Source organism: Eurytemora carolleeae, unplaced genomic scaffold (genome assembly GCF_000591075.1).
Source record: "Eurytemora carolleeae unplaced genomic scaffold, Eaff_2.0 scaffold808, whole genome shotgun sequence".
Taxonomy (NCBI): domain Eukaryota; kingdom Metazoa; phylum Arthropoda; class Copepoda; order Calanoida; family Temoridae; genus Eurytemora; species Eurytemora carolleeae.
The window spans coordinates 102,449-124,321 of record NW_019396813.1 but is presented as its reverse complement, the minus strand read 5'-3'; the positions used below and the strand labels follow the sequence as shown (position 1 = coordinate 124,321).

The 21,873-nt window shown below is 31.9% G+C and overlaps 1 protein-coding gene across 10 annotated transcripts; it reads right to left on the bottom strand.

Annotated features, from left to right (window-relative positions):
- Positions 1-283: 283 nt before the first annotated feature.
- LOC111708948 (sialin) lies at positions 284-20,214 on the bottom strand. 10 transcript variants are annotated; one of them, XM_023482463.1, is made up of 18 exons: positions 20,107-20,214; positions 19,463-19,690; positions 19,112-19,198; positions 16,980-17,039; positions 16,612-16,649; positions 16,239-16,303; positions 15,272-15,342; positions 14,010-14,114; positions 12,250-12,339; positions 11,348-11,434; positions 10,462-10,613; positions 9,166-9,244; positions 6,088-6,209; positions 5,076-5,175; positions 3,652-3,706; positions 2,353-2,439; positions 878-1,046; positions 284-626 (listed from the first exon to the last, which is right to left on the bottom strand). In XM_023482463.1, exons 1-17 carry the CDS (start codon positions 20,181-20,183, stop codon positions 921-923), a joined length of 1,629 nt encoding a protein of 542 aa, XP_023338231.1. In that variant the 5' UTR covers positions 20,184-20,214; the 3' UTR covers positions 284-626; positions 878-920. The 10 variants fall into 10 exon arrangements, with proteins under 10 accessions (XP_023338231.1, XP_023338230.1, XP_023338232.1 ...); XM_023482462.1 differs by having other exon boundaries at positions 887-1,046; XM_023482464.1 differs by having other exon boundaries at positions 284-619; positions 887-1,046.
- Positions 20,215-21,873: the final 1,659 nt, after the last annotated feature.

Sequence of the window (21,873 nt, the reverse complement as noted above, 5' to 3'; positions counted from 1 at the left end):
AAGCCTCAGGTAGTATTGCTGATTAAGATTTTTATGTATATTTATAAACATTAAACATAATTTTTATTACTGATTAAAGTTATTTAAAACTATTCTACAACTAGATAAACATTATTACAATTATTACATTTCAAATTTGTATCACATTCAATTTTCCAATATTTCAATTAATTTGCTAGACATTATCTTCCTTAAATATATCTATCATCAAGGTTTAAAAATCGACTTTTTTGTTAAGAAACTTAATTTCTTTTTATAGAATGCATTAAAACAGATAAAACTCTTTGTTCTGGGGACATTTATTTTTTAGTGAACTAATAACTGTTAAAATAACCATACAATTTTAATTGTCTGTTTGTTTAACCTGTGTGGCTGTTTGTTTGTTTGGGTTTTTTGGGTATAATGAAATAATTTTCTTATTTAAAAAATCCACTAATGAAGACCTGAAAATTGGCCAAATGATTCAGATATGTGACAAAATATAAATATCATAAAATCATTTTTTAAAAGTTCATTATTGCACGACAAAAATTAAAATAAATATTTCATTGGCAAAGTTCTAACTTTGTTACAATGTTCAGATATTTTTTTTAGATTGTTTATTTTTGTACTTCAGCAACTGTCAACTTGAAAGGCGTATACAGGGGATGAGGGGGGGGGTAGTGCCACTAGGATGGGGCATATCCCCCCGTAATTTGATTTCCAATCTAGAAACTGAAAAAAAAGAAATTGATATTTCCATCTTAAATCCGCCAGTACATTTCTGTCTTGGACCCAAAATGGGGGGGAGGGCGTTAACATTTTTTAAGGTGGGGTAAAAAATTCTACGCTTCGCACAATCTCCCCCCCCCCCTTAGATTCAATCCTGTATACGCCCCTGGTCAACCTGTGTACAGTCGTCAGTCAAATATTTGAAAAGTTTAATCTATTAAATATTGGTTTGCGGATCCGTAGTTCGGCGTTGAACTCTTTTCTGTAATTATTTCAGAAATGTTTGCGTTTAAATCCTCAACAGTTTTAACAGGTTCAGCCGTCATGTTCCAATCCTAGAATTAAAGAGTTTAACTGAGAATAATTTTAGAAAAATTTTACAGTTTTAACAACTACAGAAAAGATAGAAAATTAGCCAAGATTGATAATAAATGAATGTTTAGAAACTCTAATTCCGAAAATTGTGTCTTGTCTGTAAACATCTATTTACTTGGATTCTTCGAAAAAAAATTTGAAAGAAATTTTTAGGCGTTAGCACAATTAAAATCTAACATATCTTGAAAATCTACACAGGGTGTACTAGTAAACATGATAATTAAGTTACAACCTACAAATTATCTTTGTATTTCGATAGTAAATGAATCTACAGGGTTACCCAGAAAGGATGAGACTTCAGAGAAGAATGTTTACAAAATTCAAAATGTGTTATTCCTCACATTTATGGTTCCCTGCAATTTTTAATTTCTTACTGTCTTTTCCCAATCATTAAATGATAAGATTATTGGACCTTGAAATTGTCTTTAGTTAAAGATTTTTAGTAATACCTATGGAAGCAAAGCAAGGAGATATAAAAGTTGAATTATTTAGAATTTTTTAAGATTTTGATCTTATACTATATTTTTTTTAAGCAGACCACATTTTAAAATATTCAATTTACTGTGAACCAACATGGTTTCAGAACCACGTTAGCTTGGACTGCAAGTAGTTCCGTTGACACAATCCCTGCATTTATAATACAGGCCCATAGCTGAACTCGAATTGCAAGTAGTTCCGTTGTGAGCATAGCAGCTAATTTGTATATAGCCATAGTTCATGTTAGCAGTAGGTCGGTTTTCAACTGCCGCATGTTCTAGTTTTAAGCAAGTATCCGTTGAAGATAAAGCCAAGCCACAAGTCACGCTCCGACTGTGCAGTGTGATAAATCCAAGCCACGCTATGGTCTAAGCGTGGCTTATTAAAACCTTACCAAGGTCAACGTTTTTCTACTTGCAACGTGGAATAGGAGGATTTTGCCTGGATAAGCCTGATGACCGGCAGTCTCGACAATAAAATGACGAAGAGAGCCTTGTTCAATGCAAAAGACATTCGCCGTTGGAGGCGGATGTTGTGTAGAACTAGAATATCTGTTGGAGGCGGATGTTGTGTAGAGCTAGAATATCTGTTGGAGGCGGATGTTGTGTAGAGCTAGAATATCTGTTGGAGGCGGATGTTGTGTAGAGCTAGAATATCTGTTCAGCTTTAACTCATCTTTTCCAATTTATCGTGTGTATGTGTTTAACTTGTAAATATAGTTTGTGTACAAATATGTGTAATTATTTAGTCCAGTCTAGGCCATTTACTTTTCAAGTCTATATTTCAAACCTGAAGTTCCGAAGAACCAAGAAGTAAAAAAACAATGTTTGAGGAGGTTGCTATTATACAGGAGAGTATGAATAAGGCTGGCCACACCTAAACATTATATTTAAAGAGGTTGCAATTATACAGGATAGAATAAATCAGGTGGGTTTCACTAAACATTATATTTAAGGAGGTTGCAATTATACAGTACAGAATAAATAAGGTGGGTTTCACTAAGCATTATATTCAAAGAGGTTGCAATTATACAGTACAGAATAAATAAGGTGGGTTTCACTAAACATTATATTTAAAGAGGTTGCAATTATACAGGACAGAATAAATAAGGTGGGTTTCACTAAACATTATATTTAAGGAGGTTGCAATTATACAGGACAGAATAAATAAGGTGGGTTTCACTAAATATTATATCTAAGGAGGTTTCAATTATACAGGACAGAGAAAATAAGGTGGGTTTCACTAAACATTATATTTGAGGAGGTTGCAATTATACAGTACAGAATAAATAAGGTGGTTTTCACTAAACATTATCTTTAAAGAGGTTGCAATTATACATGACAGAAAAAATAAGGTGGGTTTCACTAAACATTATATTTAAGGAGGTTTCAATTATACAGGACAGAATAAATAAGGTGGGTTTCACTAAACATTATATTTAAAAAGGTTGCAATCATATAGGAGAGTATGAATAAGGCTGGCCACACCTAAACATTATATTCAAAGAGGTTGCAATTATAAAGGACAGAATAAATAAGGTGGGTTTCACTAAGCATTATATTTAAGGAGGTTGCAATTATACAGGACAGAATAAATAAGGTGGGTTTCACTAAACATTATATTTGAGGAGGTTGCAATTATACAGGACAGAGAAAATAAGGTAGGTTTCACTAAACATTATATTTAAAGAGGTTGCAATTATACAGGACAGAATAAATAAGGTGGGTTTCACTAAACATTATATTTAAGTAGGTTGCAATTATACAGGACAGAATAAATAAGGTGGGTTTCACTAAACATTTATTAGACCTTATGACTAATTAAATCATATATGATCACCCAAAGTAAAAATTGTAATTTTAAATAATGTTTAACATTAAACATGATTCGTATGGAACCTCACAAAAAACTTTGTTGTTTATTTGAAAAAGAAGGAAAACCATGACAAAAGGGTTGATTTTACTCAACTTTTCCGATTCCATAACGAAGGTTTATTGAAAAATGATCACCCTCAAAAATAAGTTTTAAAATGTCAAGATTTAATTATTTTTCTCTAAAAAAAGGCTAAAATTAAAATGTTTACTAGACCTGAGATTCGTCAAGAACTTGAAGTGCGATCACTTTAGAATATGATACAGTTGTTCTTAATAAAATAACAAGTTCATTAATAGAATGTTTTTCAGTAAATTTATCATGTAAATGTTCACAAATTATATGCAGTAGAGTACATTAATACTGCATGTTCCTTAAACTATCCATTTCAATTTCGAATTATTTAAAGCTGTAATATAAACTTTATAATGAATTAGGTGAATAAAAAACATCATTTGATTTATAGTAACAACGGAAAATCATCGTTTGTAAAGTGAAAGGCATAGAGCCAATGTGAAATGATCATTGGTCAATTATGAAACCAGTCTATTTCATAATTTGGGTTTCTTTTAAAATTAATTTTAGTTTTCTTGATGTTCCAGGCCCAAAAGGTTTTATAGCACAAATATGTGAAGTACAACTGCAGTATGGAAACAGTACAACAAAATGGCCGTTTTACACTTTTTTCTAGTAAATTCCACTCTAACATATATTCTATTCTCTTTGTATCTATCTACTGACAACTGAAATAAGCTTCAATAATTTCTTATACCTCTTTTGCATAAAATGGCAAAGGGAGTCGAATTATTTAGTTTAATTTAATAAATAGAAATCTAAAAAAGATTTGATAATTGTAAAAGAACAAAATGGCGCCATACAAGATTTTGGGAATTTAAGACTGAAAATATAGAATGGAATTAATGCAAATCATTTTGTACAAGAACAACTTACAAGAAACAGGGCTGAAAACTTTAGAATGAGATATCCTAAATCACAATCGCTTAATCTGATTATCCAAGTACACACTTTTGATTTTCTTCTTATAATCCTATTTTTGGATATTTCTACTGTATAAAAGTTACGTTTGATAACAATTGCAGATACCAATACTATATATCGATTGGACTAATATCCGATTGAATTAAAGTCAGCTGTTCACAAGCCGGCTTTTAGAGCATTTAAACAAATATAAATTTAATCATGTTATTACGAAATTATTAAAAAACATTTTAGGACTACTGTCATTTTGAACGTTAGTCTTAATACGACATCATCAACACCAGAAATCAAAACTGGGTTTTCAATCCCCCCTAGTTGCGCCTCTGGCTGATTGGTTAAATTTTTAACTTCTTTCTTGGATATCGAATGCGTTTAAAAATAATCTTGGGTTTGGTAAAACCAGGAGTTTTAACATTAATCTTGATATCCACCATATCCTAAAGTTTTCAGCTCAGGCCGAATTATTTTCTGCCGGGCTGCAGGATAGATTAAACAAAGTTTAGCGTAAAATAGTTAAAATTGGAAGGGGGGAAAACCTGTGAGTTATTTGGTGAGTTGTTTTTTTAATTGATTTTATAAAAACTTGAAAATAATTTGTTCGGATATTCCAAAGATCAGTTTCCATATAAATGTATACTTACGAAGTAAGATACATGAAGAAACTGTTGATCCCTAGTATAGTTCCAACATAGTTCGGAGATAAATCGATTGCATTGTTCATAGCTCCGACCAGATGGAATCCTAGAGTAAGATTTATTAACACGATTGAAAGGTTTTTTCAAGGGAAAAATAGTAAATTTTAGCGTAAATACTAATTTTTAAATAAAAAGCAAGAATATCTTCCTCATTTCTGCTCAAGGTCGGGATAAAAGGGTACCGTTGATCGGGCCAATTTAAGATATTATTATTCAATATTTCAAGTTAAATGGCATATATTCTATGACATATATATGTTGAAGTATACGTGTACTAGCCTAAATTAATTGTGAACATGTTATCTTTGTGTACATCGTAAAACAAAACAAAAATAATTCGCGGATTTTCACAAAAAATTTAGTGGATTTTCAAAATTTTAAAAAATTTAATGAAGATCGAATTTTGATGGGAGACAAATATTTGAAATTTTGATCATTCATAAACCTTCCCTGGGGTCCCTAGATGTCCCACAAAAAATTTGGGCCCGATCGGTTCAGCCGTTTTGACGTTTATTGGATACAAACGGACAGACAGACAAACAGACAGACAAGCCAAATTTATATAAAGATTATGAAAGGTACTTCAATAAACCTCCGCCCAAATAGATTGTCAAGCACAATATCGATGGTAAAAAAGAATGCGTTATACAGTCTCAGTACACCTTCTCAATTTCTGTGTCTGACAAGATTAGATATGAATAAAAGTGATAATTTTAGACTTAAGTGCTTATCTTTTAGCGAAATATGTGCAATTTCGTGTGTTCTTTGTTTACTTCAAAAATCATATCATTATCAACTAGTTGGACAAAATGTCGTCTTTCTTCTTACATTTGACACTTGTGACGTCGTGCATAATTAGTCGATTTTTCTTTTGCCATCTTTAGTCCTTAACAATCCATTTACCTGAGTCCATAATAAGATTTGTTTACTAGAAACAAGATATAAAAAGAGAATTAACCTGTTAGAAAGTATGCAGCTGTAGTTACAAAGATGATAAAAGTTGGTGGTTCAGGTCCCAGCAAGGGTATTGAGGCGGTTAGCACAGAAAATCCAAACAAACAAATACTTGAAGATATTTTCCTAAAAATATCAGAAAATTAATAATAATAAGAAATATATAATCAATATCTACATATTATAAAGGTTGTAAATTAATTCTATTGTATATTCAGCTCAATTATTTGAATAAATAAAAAATAAAAAAGATTATGAATTAAAACAACGTCGCGCGGTCATATCTCTTAAGATCAAATACCGCATTTCTTGTTTCAGAAACATTAAATGAATCATCAGAATTAAACCCGCTTTAAGCAAAATAACGCTATCTTCCACATTATTGATCAAATAAAGGTTTAAATGGTACCGTTGTGGATCCGACATAACCCTCTAATGGAGGTTCAGCAAGAATTACGACGGTCAGTCTCTTTACCATCAGTTTGATAGTTTAAAACAATCAGAACACATTTGAAAATCCCAGAACAAGGGAAATATTATTTTAAGGTTTTCAAATTTCAACTCAGGAATTAAAGCCGTGTCGTGTGTGATTGACGATTTAATTTTTTTCTCTTAATTCCCATGTTTGGACAATGGACACCCTCCCAAAACTTAAGAAACATGTTGTTCTAGTGTTTACATACACAGTTTACCACAGAGAAATAGAGCCATCGAAAGAACTTATGAAATGTCGTCTTCCCAATTGTTCAAAGGGTTTTATTCTATTATACGTGGATAAAAATAATTGCAAAAAATGAAAAAAACCATGAATAAGCGGGAACAGTTTTAAAGAGCTCCAAATAATCATTTACGTAAAAAAACTAAATATCTGCAGCATTCCATTTTCAGAAAGTTAAGAATTCAACATTTTATAAATGCTTCCGATGTCTTTTTTTGAACTTAACTGTAGTAAGGAATTCAATGTATGAATATTGTATTGGAAATATTTTTATTGTACTTTCCCCTGATAATAAAACCTTGGTGAGTCACAACCTTTTATCGAAATATATCGACAAACTTCAAAGATTTACTTTTAACTTTTTTTAATTTTGTACTTCATGGGTTAAAAAACTTAAAGATCGAAAATTGTTGCTTTACTGTTGAAAGGATTGTACAGGTTGTCCCAAAAAACATGGGAAGTACAGCCGTATGCAGTCAAAACATAAACAAACAAAATGTGAACATAGCAGACAAAACTCTTACAGATTACAGCTTTCTCAGTAGGTATACTAAATCAAAGAATTATTTAAAAAAACGATATCGAATTTGTCCCTGTCCCATGTTTATTGGGACACCATGTAGTATAACTGCATGTTTAGAAATGTCAATTTACAACTTTGATCAAGCGTGACACGGTGACGGAGATATATTTTTCTAACTAAAAATTACCTTCGCCCTACCATATGATTGTGCATGCTTTGCAGACGGGTACTACATTTGTATAAGAAATATTCAGAATAGGTTATTGTATACGCGGTACATCAGACAAATATTTCGAAATTTAAATTAAGTACCGTCTGCAAAGCATGAACAGGGTGTCCCAATAAACATGGGAATTCAGTGACAAATTCGATATCTTCTTTTTAAATAATTCTTTGATTTAGGATATTGATACCTACTGAGAAAGCTGTAATCTGTAAGAGTTTCGTCTGCTATGTTCACATTTTGTTTGTTTATGTTTTGACTGCATACGGTTGTACTAAGTAAAACAAGAAAATTACGGTATACAAACAGAGTAAACTTGTCCGTCTTCACTGCTCATCTTGCGGAGACATTATAGACACATCTTTACAGTCTTCTACCCTTTTCATAAAATAAACTCTAGCAGACATAATAATATTATGGGTTTGAAATTAGGTATTACAATGCTAATTCATAACAAAGACGATATCGAATTCGTCACTTTGTTCCCATGTTTTTTGGGACAACCTATATAATTATATGTTAGCCTGGTAGGGCGAACCGCGTCAGTTGTATATCCTTAAATTCCTTACTCCCTGGTTTAAACCCACGAAAAATATTGATTAGATATATTCCTTGTCGGTATTTATTTTTAAATTATGAATTTTGAAGAATTCAGAATTCCACGGAAAAAAATTTGTAAATCGGAAAAAAATTGTTTTTGTTTTATTGAAGAAAAATGCTAAAGATTGAGTGCAGCTATTAAAAGTTGAAATAGAAGTTGGACATGAAGGGCCTATAATAGCCTAGTTATTATAAAGAGCTGAAGGAAAACTTTTCAGTTTTCTTGACACTGTTTCATGGTTGGAGGTTCACTGCAGAGGTGTACGGTCCCTTTAAAAGGGAAACATTAATTACCGACGCAAATGTCATAAATAGTGTCAGTTTGAAAAAAAGCATTTTTAGAAAAAAAAGTAATTGATAAATTCACACTGCCCCGGAAGCGATTTTGAAAAAGTTTTAACGACCAACTCTATACTTTATTCTAAAAGATAAATGAAACGCTTTATCAAAATATTTGATCGGGCCCATTGGCTATTACGGCCAAAATAGCACTGGATCTGAATTAGGGAAACTTTGAGGAAGCAGCTACTAATAATCAAAATAAAAACAACTTAAGTCTTTTTTTTGTTTATATTGTGTTTTTGAAACCCTATTTTACAGCTTTGAAGGAAAAGAAAAAAATGATTGATACAAATTTCTTCTTTCAATGCTGGGTTTTTGACCTCATAAAAATCCATGATATTTTAGCACGATAACAAATATCAAGCTATTTATCCACTTTACATTTCTGTTGGTTTCCATTTCACTGAATCAAAAAAAAGCGTGAAAAACAATTTTTTTATCTACTCATTATAAGATCAGAAATTCTTAATATTTCTATTTTTCAAATTAACTAATTCCGATCGCTTCACTGTTTTGTTTTTATTTGAAATTTAGATGGTCCAGCGGAATTTTGATTTGATTGTATTTTCTGACTCATGCCGGTTTCAATCGCGTAAATATGCTAATTAGACAAATGGTTGAAACAACGAAGTCAAAATCGCTTCCGGGGCAGTGTGAATTGTACAGTGTACTTCACCTAGCTAAAGATAATGAAATATGTGTTGAATTTGCCCAATTAAACAATCTGGAGGCTAGTAGACCCATTATTACACTTCCTACACAATTAGGAACAGGATATTAAGAATTAAAAACTTTACAAAATGCACTGTCAGAAGACTTGATTGACATAAATATACAAAATACACTGTAAGGAGACTTGATTGACATAAATATACTAAATGCACTGTCAGAAGACTTGATTGACATAAATATACAAAATACACTGTAAGGAGACTTGATTGACATAAATATACAAAATGCACTGTCAGAAGACTTGATTGACATAAATATACAAAATACACTGTAAGGAGACTTGATTGACATAAATATACTAAATGTACTGTAAGGAGACTTGGTTGACATAAATATACTAAATACACTAGGTACAAAAAGTATACGTTAAAGAATACGTTAAAGTATATGTTAAAGTATACGTTAAAGTATACGGTAAAGTATACATTAAAGTATACGGTAAAGTATACGTTAAAGTATATGTTAAAGTATATGTTAAAGTATACGGTAAAGTATACGTTAAAGTATACGTTAAAGTATAAGTTAAAGTATACGGTAAAGTATACAGTAAAGTATACGTTAAAGTATACATTAAAGTATAAGATAAAGTATACGTTAAAGTATACATTAAAGTATAAGTTAAAGTATACGTTAAAGGGTCTGTAACGAAACACTGAATGGGCTGGGTATGGGCTGAAACCTGAGCATTTTAGGAATTGATCGGGACCTTTAAGAGTTCTATTTGATTCATCTTATGTTCCTGTCTCGAGAAATTGTTATAAAACTGTGTCAAAGTTATACCAAAACCTGATACATGTGAGATTTGGTATTGGACGGAGACACATGACCATGATACTGCACCGCCATTGATTGAAGTTCTGATCACGTGATACAGACGTATTAATTATATTATCAATTATATATTAAAAAAGGAAAAATTATTAAATTCAAACTATAAAAGGAGAAAACCTGAGTTTTTCTTTCTCCTCTGGGATATTGTTGTTTTCAGATTGGTCGGGTATTTGCTCAATATGATCTGTTTAAAATTTAGTTTCTCATAACAAATCTCACACATGTGAGTTTGGGTATAATTTTGACACAGCTTTATATCAATTTCTCGAGACAGGTCTCTTGGGTCTCGATCAACTCCTTAAAATGCTTAGGTTTCAGCCTATACCCCATTTGATTATTCCTTTACAGTTCCTTTAAGCAGCCTAAACTCCTGAAGCTTCCATGAATACGGGGGTCCCACTATATCTACCTAAAGGGGGTAGAGCTGATACAAAACCATTAAACATCATCTTTACTCCCAACTCCTCCAGGTACTGAGGGAGCAGTTCGTAGAAGGATTTCACCCAGATGTTTCCCATATTAGCAGCTATTTGTCCCCAGACAGGAGGACTCAATAGAATCCTAGATATAAACCAATATATTTCCCATATTAGCAGCTATTTGTCCCCAAACAAGAGGACTCAATAGGATCCTAGATATAAATCAATATATTTCCCATATTAGCAGCTATTTGTCCCCAGACAGGAGGACAGGAGGACTTTATAGGATTTCAAATATAAATCGATAGAAAAAATACTAATCCAGTGCTCAACATATCGAAAAGAATTGAAGACAAAAAAATCTCATTTAATTTTTAGTATGTGGTTATAGGCCTTGATAGGTCGTTTTCGCTTCTGAAATGCTTGAAAAAAGATGACCCAGATGGAATATTTTAAAATCTTGTTATGATTTTGCAAAAATTTGGTAAAATAATGCTGCAGAAATGCAGAAAATTGTCATAAAAGTGTTTGAAGCAAATGAAAGGAGTAACCAAAAGGCTTTAAGAAACTATAATGATAATATAAATATGCAGAAAAATTTTTTGAGTCCAACATTTTTAAATTTTATTGATACTTTAACCGAATGGGAATTTTTTCTGTTTTTCAATTATCTATAATACCTTAACCGCTATCTGCCTATGTTACTACAAACCTCCCTTCCCACCTACCTACCTACCTACCTACCTACGTAACTACCTACCTACCTACCTACCTACCTACCTACCTACCTACCTACCTACCTACCTACCTACCTACCTACCTACCTACTTACACACCTACACACCCACCCACCTACCTACATACCTACCTACCTACCTAAGTAGAGGTATCTGTGAGATGCTTGGTCTGGAAACAGCGATATCTGTATGATCCAACAAAAGCCGTTTTTCTTTCTCATTTATTCTAAAAAAAAGATTTTATATTTTAAAATCCTTAAAAATCCATGCCTATGACAAAATGCATCAAATGGTGCAAACGTACCTTTGCGCTGGAATTCTGAATGAAAGATCGGATTTTTCTCCGTCAACTTGTCGTTGAAAAGTTAGACTAATACTAATAAATAGCTAGTAGGCTATTTAGTTTACCTTACATTACCCAAATAAGTGAACGGTCCCTTTAATTATGCAAAGTGATTAAATAGCCTTAATTAGCCTTAAGGGTATTATAAGGGTAATTCTAAGCATTAGGTAAAATGAAAGGTTTAAATGCTGAAGCCTAAAATGTTAGGAGTTCATCACGACCACTTTTAGTTCTATCTGATGTTCCTGTCTCTAGAAATTGATATAAAACTGTGTCATAATTATGCCAATCTCATATACATGTGATATGGTATATATCAAAGGATGTATTAAAGGGACAGTTCTAAAATACTAAACCTAGGATGTATTAAAGGAATTGTTCTAAAATATTAAACCTTGGATGTATTAAAGGGACTGTTCTAAAATACTAAACCTAGGATGTATTAAAGGGACTGTTATAAAATACTAAACCTAGGATGTATTAAAGAGACTGTTCTAAAATACTAAACCTGGGATGTATTAAAGGGACTGTTCTAAAATACTAAACCTAGGATGTATTAAAGAGACTGTTCTAAAATACTAAACCTGTGATGTAATAAAGGGACTGTTCTAAAATACTAAACCTAGGATGTATTAAAGGGACTGTTCTAAAATACTAAACCTAGGATGTATTATAGGGATTGTTCTAAAATACTAAACCTAGGATGTATATCCGGAGAATCATGAACCAAGAACCACCAAGGAACTAACCAGGCCAACTGTATCACACCAAATCCATAATACTGACTTCTTCATAAAGAAAATGATCATAATTATTTTTACAATAACAGTAACAATAACAATAACAATAACAATAACAATAACAATAACAATACCAATAACAATAACAATGACAATGACAATAACAATAACAATAACAATAACAATAACAACAACAACAAAATTACAACAACAACTACAACATAATAATGATATTAATAGTAATAATAATAATAATAATAATAATAATAACAATAATTATAATAATAATGATATTAATAGTAATAATAATAATAATAATAATAATAATAACAATAATTATAATTTTGATATTAATAATAATAACAATAACAATAATAATAATAATAATCATAATAATAATAATAATATTATCATAAAAATAAAAAGTTATATGTTAGGAACAATCATTTACCTTTAAACTGGAATACAAATGAAATATCTGATCTGTGTTCTGTTTCCCTTCTTCAAACTGTTATCTGTTTCAATACCTTCAATTTGTATTGTGTACCCAAACCTTTAACCCTACAGCTCAAACTGTATCCTACCTTCAATCTGTATCCTATACACCTACATCCAATCTGTATCCTGTACCCTCTCCTTCAATCCTGTAAACCCACCTTCAATCTGTATCCTGTATACCTACCTCTAATTTCTGTATTCTGTACAGCCTCCTCCAATTTTTATCCTCAATACTATCTACATACCTTCAATCTGTATCCTGTATACCTATCTCCAATCTGTATCCTCTATACTGTATACCTACCTCCAATCTGTATCCTGTATACCTACCTCCAATCTGTATCCTTAATACTGTTTACATAACTCCAATCTGTATCCTGTATACCTACCTCCAATCTGTATCCTGTAAAACCTTCTTCAATGTATATCCTCAATTCTGTAAACTTACCTCCAATCTGTATCCTGTATACCTAATTCAATCTGTATCCTGTACATCTACCTCCAATCTTTGTCCCGTATATATACCTCCAATCTGTGTCCTGTATATACCTCTAATCTGTATCCTGTACAACTACCTCCAATCTGTATACTGTATACCTACCTCCAATCTGTATCCTGTGTACTTACCTCCAATGTATGTCCTGTATATATACCTCCAATCTGTATCCTCTATATCTACCTCCAATCTGTATCCTCTATATCTACCTCCAATCTGTGTCCTGTATATACCTTCAATCTATGTCCTGTATATCTACCTCCAATCTATGTCCTGTATATATACCTCCAATCTGTGTCCTGTCTATATACCTACAATCTGTATCCTGTATATCTACCTCCAATCTATGTCCTGTATAAATACCTCCAATCTAGGTCCTGTATATACCTCCAATCTATGATTGTATACATACCTCTAATCTATGTCCTGTATATATACCTCCAATCTGTATCCTGTATATCTACCTCCAATCTGTATCCTGTATATCTACCTACAATCTATGTCCTGTATATCTACCTCCAATCTATGTCCTGTATATATACCTCCAATCTATGTCCTGTATATATACCTCCAATCTATGTCCTGTATATATACCTACAATCTATGTCCTGTATATATACGTCCAATCTATGTCCTGTTTATATACCTCCAATCTATGTCCTGTATATCTACCTCCAATCTGTATCCTGTATATCTACCTCCAATCTGTATCCTGTATATCTACCTCCAATTTGTTATCTGGCTTGTAATTCCGGTAAGTAATGACGTCATCACTAAGCAACCAGGGCTAGCAGTGTATATTATTGTTGATAACAATCCTCTTTCACAGCTAATCAAAAATACAGGATTTTAGACCTAATTTCAAGCGACCCAATATGTTCAATTCACAAGGGCACCCTGAATAAAGTGCTGGATTTTGACAATTTTAATGAAATTTGGAAGTCACTTTTTATAAAAGAAACCATCCACGATTGATTTTAAATAACTACTAATCACATAAGAGTCTATCATTCATCCTTAATCAGATTAGGGTACCGTTATAATCGGATATGTACTTTTAAAATTTAGAGTCACTAGAAATTTTGGTTACTGGTCTTTATGTAACTTTTTGTTTCTGTCTCTGAAGTATAAAAATATCTTATTTGTTCGTAAGAAATCTCGATCACAAGAACACAAAATGAAGTAAAAATTTTCTAAGAAATTCCTATATTTTGTTCAACATATTTTTATATTTAGACCAAGGGCAGTTTTCTACACTTGTCTTTTGTGAGAACTGGAGTTTCCATTTTTCCAGATCGATTTGGATCCGTAATGGCCTTGCGGAACTTTTCCTGAAGCTGTCAAAAAAGAGATGTCAACGCAACACTTAAATAAATCTATACTCCGGTCCATAGTGCATAGGTCAGTAAAGAATCTTCCTAGAAGGGACTGGCTCATTTGGCGTACCGTCCCGTTTCGCCTTATGTAGTCTGTTTGTGTACTGTACAGCTTGCTCCAGCTGTTAAAGATCTGGCTGGTACTTGAAATGAACCGGAGTCTACAGTGAAATGTTTAACAGAGCTAGGTGAAAATGCTAAAAAAAAGGGTACAGAGCTGGGAACTTTTAAATGGTGGATATCGGATTAATGCTTGATCCACACTTTTTCTTAATCTCGAGATTAAATAATGCTTGTTCTCCTCTTGTTATTAATCTCCAGATTGATTAAGCGATCGGGATTAAGGATATCCCATTCTTAGGTTTTCAGCTCTGATCGATTATTATTATGGAATTGATCCGGATTAATCGTTCGGTAAACTTTTATCAGCATGATACACCTAGCTTTGTGTACCATACATGTTAAATTGAGTCTTGATTCGATTAAGTTTGGTTCCGCCCTTAAATTTAAAGTTTTTTTATCTCTACAGCAGCTTGAGAAAAGGTTTCGTATGGCCTCTACGGATCCAAATTGATGCGGAAACTTAAACTTGGAAACTTAAAAATATTACCTTGGTTCCCATCTTGCCAACATCGAGGTTAAACATGCACAGACAAACCCACCAGCCAAACCAGATACAAACTACAGGATGGTCAAATAAATATGGGAATTAACTACATGGTATTCTAATAAATGCTAAGATTAACTACAGGGTGTCCTAATAAATAAGAGAATTAGTTTGAGGGTGTCCCGATTGATATAGGAACTAAAAATATGGGAAATAATTAGGGAATGAACTACAGGTTGCAGTCCCAATAAATTTGGGAGTTTAATTATAGGAATTTATTAAAGGGTGTCCAAATAAATAAGGGAAGAAGCTACAGGGGTTTCCAATAATTATGGGACAGGGTGTTCGAAACAAATATGGAAATAATAAACAAGGGGTCCCAATAAATATGGGCATCAATTACAGGTTGTCCAAATAAATACGGGTACATACTATTCAGGGTGTCCCAATAAATATGGGAATTAATTGACGAGCATAAAATCGCCATTGATCTATGTAGCATTGATTCATAAATCTGAAAATACTTCAATCTTTCAGATTTAATTTTTAATAAAATTTTCATTCTGTTAAAAGATTAACTGAAAACATGTAAAATGTAATAAAATAAAATCTGTAAATATTCTTGTCAAAAATACGCAAATCTAGTTATTTCATCAAGAATGATAAAACAGTCCGAAGTTCAAGTTCAAGAGTGGAAAAGCTGACAAAAAAGTGTGACATTTGATCGATTGTTTTATTCACAAGAAATATTTTTGACATTCATTTTATGAATTTTCCCGGAATGTTATAAAATGATAACAATTTAGTTGTTAAAATCTTTATTAGATTCCATAAATTTATAAAACTGAAGAGTATTATGTCACAAAGAGTTTACAAAAAATTAGAAAATAAGTTTGCCAATACTATTCGATTTGATGTCAAGTTTCAGATACTTTATAAAAAATGCTAAAAATTAATTGTTATAAAAAACCTGATTAAAGAGAAGTATAGGAAGGCATATGGCGGCACTGGTTGGTATTAAGATATTACAGATTCCTTAATCCAAGGAAATATATCAGGAACACTCATGGTCATAGCTGTGTTTACAAGTGTACTGCAGTATCTGGGAGGAATGTAAACAAACACAAAACAGCTCAGACTAAGCTTTGTTTATATTCCTCCAAGTTATTGCAGTACATTATATTTTAGAATTATAAATTATTTCTAAATTTTTTAAATCGTTTCTTCTCATTCTTAAATATATTTCATACTTTATGCTGTAACATTTCTTTTTTACTTATTGTTATCTAAGAAGACAGCCAGGACAGCTAGGACTTAAGTTCCTGATTTAATATATTCCTTGCCTTGAACAATTCCAACTACGGTCATAATCTTTTTCCCACTGTAAATCATCATTAATAAAAAACTTATTAAAAACCTTTAAAAAAATTTTTAATTTTTTTTTATTTTTAAACGTGTTAGTCTTAGCACGACCTTAAAGATATTTTATTGATTATAAATCCCTCAGAGCTAATCCCATGATATCTGCATATCTAAATAAAAAGTAATATAAGTTTTTCCGTCTTTTCGTATCTCCCATCATAAATCATGCCCCTTGACCGATTTGCCTCAAACTTTGTTCAGGAAATTTACAAGAAAAGCGTTTATAATGAAAACAAAATAACATATGAAAAAGATATAAAATTCTATGAAATCAAAATGTTATTAATTCCTGAAAACGTCACAAAACGCTCCTCCAACTCCCGTTATCATGACACCAATATTGAATGCACTATAGAAAAAATATATAACCTTTTATTTTAGTAATCATTAGAAATTTTTCATAACAAACATAAACCATATTCAAAATATTCTTCTAATTTACAAAGAGTGTAACAATAACTTTCCTAAAATAATATGTACTGCAGTTTCTGGGAGAAAGGTAAACAAACTTGGCAACACTGTGTGTGTTTACATTTCCTCCCAGAAACTGTAGTACAATTTATTTTAATGGAAGTTCCATCAATATTCCTAAGTAAAATCGCACAAAATTTCACTTTTATTCATTTGGATTACCGTCCCGCTTTGCCTTATAAAGCAAGTATATGTACTGTAAAGCTTGCTGAAGCTGATTTAAAATCGGCCCGGTAATTGAAATGAATTAACCAGAGTTTACAGTGCGACAATTTCTGTATCCCGTTTGGCCCAACAACATTCTGTTTGGAATTCAAAAGGCTCTTGATAAAATTGATATTTCGATACCAAACGGTAGGTTTTGTTTTTCTTCTTCTAACAGTGTGTACAATCAAAAGTATTAATTGCTATAGAATTAAAATTGAATAAAATTGTCGTTTAATTGAAAAATCATTCTATGAAGTTAAATCAAAAGAAAAAATATAAATCGTATTTTTACACAAACGAGCAATAATGTTGTCCATAGAAGTTTTTAATACTTTAGGTATGATTATTAGGCATGAATATTAGGCATTAATTAATCAAAGTAATTACTGTTGAACATTTCGCTTTAAATAGTAAAAGGTTCATTATGCATTATTTGAGGGATTTAGAAACAAGTTAGTTAGTTGATTAGATTGGGTCCATATAATTCCATTTCTGATCCCAAATGGGATTGGGGTTAATAGAACATTTAGGGCCAGGAAAGTACACTTTCTGTGTCATTGTGAACTTTGGTAAGATTTTGTGTACATTTACTAGTTCAGATATATGTACTGCATTTGGGGTGTTGAAAGATGTAAATACCAGTAATCAATATAAGCAGGGTACTAATGCAAGGAAAGTTATTTCAGAGGTGTACGCATTTATTGTACTGCAGTTTACTGTCTTTGGGAGGAAAAGTAAACACAAGACGGATACCACAGCCTGACATGGAATACATTTTCACAAAAATAATCTATGAAATATTCTGGTCATAGGAAACTGTTATGTGAATTATCAAAATTAAATGCTTTACTCCTCATCGGATACTAGACGAACACTGATGCATCTATAATGCATGTTTACAAATTTCGCCCATAGAGAACTGGTTTCAATATGTACGCAGAGTATACACAACCGCAATTAACTTTCCTTACATTAGTATCTTGAATATCAAGGAGAATTGAAAACAATGAGGGGGCAATAGGGTTTCCGTACACTTTGCTGTGACGTTTTTGTACTGCTGGAGAACTAGTTTTTGCGTAACATCAATAATAAAGATTGTAAACAATAACACAAATGATAAACAGACATTTGTAAAGGGCCCAAGGGGTGGAATAAAAATATATTGCTATTGTATTTTCCATATTGACCAGAAAGCCAAAAATCATATGTATTCGCTCTAACTTGATAAATTAACTTGATAAATTAACTTGTTTTTTGTTGGACTGTAATATCACATCAGAGCTAATTAGTCTTTTCCCTTCAACTTCTGTGGGGGCACTGGGTTTGTTTACATTCCTCCCACAGTGTATAGTACACAATTTGCGTATATCTGAGTTGGGCGTTCCTGTATAAAGTTCCTTGTTAACATCATGCTTCAAATTGTTTACATCACCTTGGTTAATTTCTGCCCCTAATATCAATCAGTCAACATTTGGCATCGTATTGGATGAGATTAGTATGAACCCCTGGCTGGCCTCTGTGGGTTTAAATAAACTATTTAGTATTTTGATTTCTCATTTCTTCCAACAATTTCTTTCAGGGGGGGGGGGGGGGGCAGTGAAATCTATTGATTTCAGGGTTTTTTTTCAGGCCCCAACGGGTGCTGATCCCCCACTGGAAAGATAAAAAATTTAAGGCCCCCCCTAAACAAATTCCTGAATACGCCCCTGAATTCCTTTAATGAATATTTGCATATTTGTTTTCCTGCGAATTGCTGCAATTTCTAGTTCTGAATATTCTATAGTTCCACATCGTCTTACAATACTCTTTTCATCCCATCCTACCAAATCACTAGTCAAAAAAATAAATTAAAGACTTTAGATTTTAAATGTTTATACAGATTCCTTGCCTCAAACTCTTATTTTCTAATACCTATATCTTTGCAACCTGATGATCTATTTGATATGGCAGAACTTGTATCTGAAAACGCCAGGTTTTAAGGATATAAGAATTAGAAAATTAGAGTTTGCCGCAAGTGATTAATTCCTTTGATGTCGATTGATGGTTTCATATTTTTTTGTATTTTGAATTAAATTATTTTTAAAAATATTTTTCCTAACATTGAAAACTGTGTTTTCTTGAACATTTACTGCTGTGAGATTTATTCTGTTTTCATTGTCTGAAGCGAGGTAGGGATGGGGATTGGTGTCTGAGGCGAGGTAGGGATAAGCATTGGTGTCTGACGCGAGGTAGGGATGGTTGTCTGGTAAATGGTAAGAACGAGAAGAATTGTCTGGACTGGAACATTTAAGATATTCTTGCCTCATCAATAATACAGTCAGCCTAAAATCATATATTTTGGACGAATACTCTTAATTCAAAACAAAGTGGGGGAAAAATAAAACTTTTAGAATGTCCACCCGTAGAAATGCTAGAAATGACCATTTTCTGCTTCGAATAATGAATGCTTATAATAAATGGTGTTTATGAGTCGTCTTAATAGCTAATAGATAATTGTGTAGATATTTGTTCCTTAAAACTGATTATTTTCATTTGCGGTTTTTCGATAAAAGTGACTTGAGCATTTCTTGCTTATAATAAGCAATGGGAAAAGTTTACGGAAATAAACACTGTTCGAGTCAGAAAAACGACTGTATCTTCATCATTTTTGATCAGATAAAGGTTTTAATCGGGCATTGACATCTTTGCATGGAGGGTCAGTCTAAGTTACGCTCAGAGTCCCTTTAAAATAAATATACCTCATTGAGTCCCTACCACAGAGGGACAGTAAGTTACCAAGACTAGCCAGCAATGTAAACACATATCTTTGATTCATTTTACAACATCTAGTAAATCACAAAACATAATATGCATGGTTTATTTTTTTATGCATTGTTTAGGGTTGTTATTCGTTTTAGAAGGTTTATATGGATGGAGAAAATAATAATAATAATCGAATAATTTAGATTTAGCGAAAAAATCACGATATAAGAGCAAAAATTAAAAGTTCCAGATAAACCTGAAGCGCCCTGGAAACCTAGTATATTATGTGTACTTGTACAATGGCACTATATGTTTATATCAATGATTAAAACGTGCTGAAATCCTTCTGTAATTTAAAAAATGTGCCCAATTCCTTCTGTAATGTGTTAAAAACGTATTTTGTTCTGATTGAACTCGATTTAAATATATTTAGTATTTATTTGCTTCACTGTTGAAAGTTCACTGTTAGATAATTATTTATTCCATGATTTATTTTAAAACTTTTGCTTTTATTTTTCATAAAGACATTTATTGCTGCAGTCATTTTTTTCTTTTCTTAAAGGGACTGTGAACTTAATTTCAAGTGACCCTCCATTTATAGAGAGGCATGTCCGATTTCCAACAGAACCCTTGAAAACTTTGAATTATAAAATATGTATCGTATGTTTATGTAAATACTTTTTTTTGTGATTTCTCTACATAAGTGATTTGTTCATATCTTGCCCATGAAACCCATATAAAATCATCTAAATTAAATACTTTTCAAACCACATTATTGATCAGATAATGGGTTTAAGGGTAATGATGTGAATCAGACACACCTCCCTTTTAAAAAAACGAAGGGTCACTAAACATGAAGAGAACGGTCTCTTTAATTCATGAATATTCACATTTTTACAGCATAGTTAAAAGATTTCAATATAATGCGTAATAGTAGGTTTTTGGGATAAGATGTGTTTTCAGTTTTCAGTTACAAAAACTTCATCTAATACTTCCAAAAACCCCTTGTTGACCATGAATCTACCTTCTAACCCCACCACATAATGTCGTATTTACCAACACATCGTCTCAGAAAAATCCAAACCAAAGCAATACTCCGGCAATTTCTCTGTACTCCGACAAAAGGAAAAACATAAAATAGTGAAACGTTTTAACAAAGTAAATAATTAAATCCACAAATAACTTTGCAATCCATAGTAATTAAACTTAAAGAACAGGGTATATATTTTCAGAAGTATTTGCAAATGTTTAAACTGATTTATCAAATCCTGTGAACCCAAATCACTCCTTAATTATCGTGATACGTCTAAATAGTAAGTTATCTAAACAAACATTCAACATCATCTTATAGATCAACATTTATTTTTACTATATCTGTATTTTTTGTATGTATAAATATATCCCTTTATCTGATTATTTGCACCTTTTGTGTCCAAGTTAAGGAGCCCAATCAACAAATCAAAAAAGTTCACTAATTGACTAATCAACTAGTCACTGACTCCCTACCGAAGTTTCTACACCCATCCTTTTGTATTAATAAAATCGTTGACAAATTGGATTCTAGGCCATTGGAGGTAACGAAAATTGGTCTAAAACTATAGCACAAAAACAAATGAATAAACCATTTAGAACTGAAAAATAATAAAAAAAAAAATTATTAAAATCTCGTTTTTGCCATGTTTTTTTGACCTTTCTTTTTACAAAATCATCATATTAAGTATTTTTTGTAAATCTAAGGAAAAACTAAAGGTCAATTTCTGTTC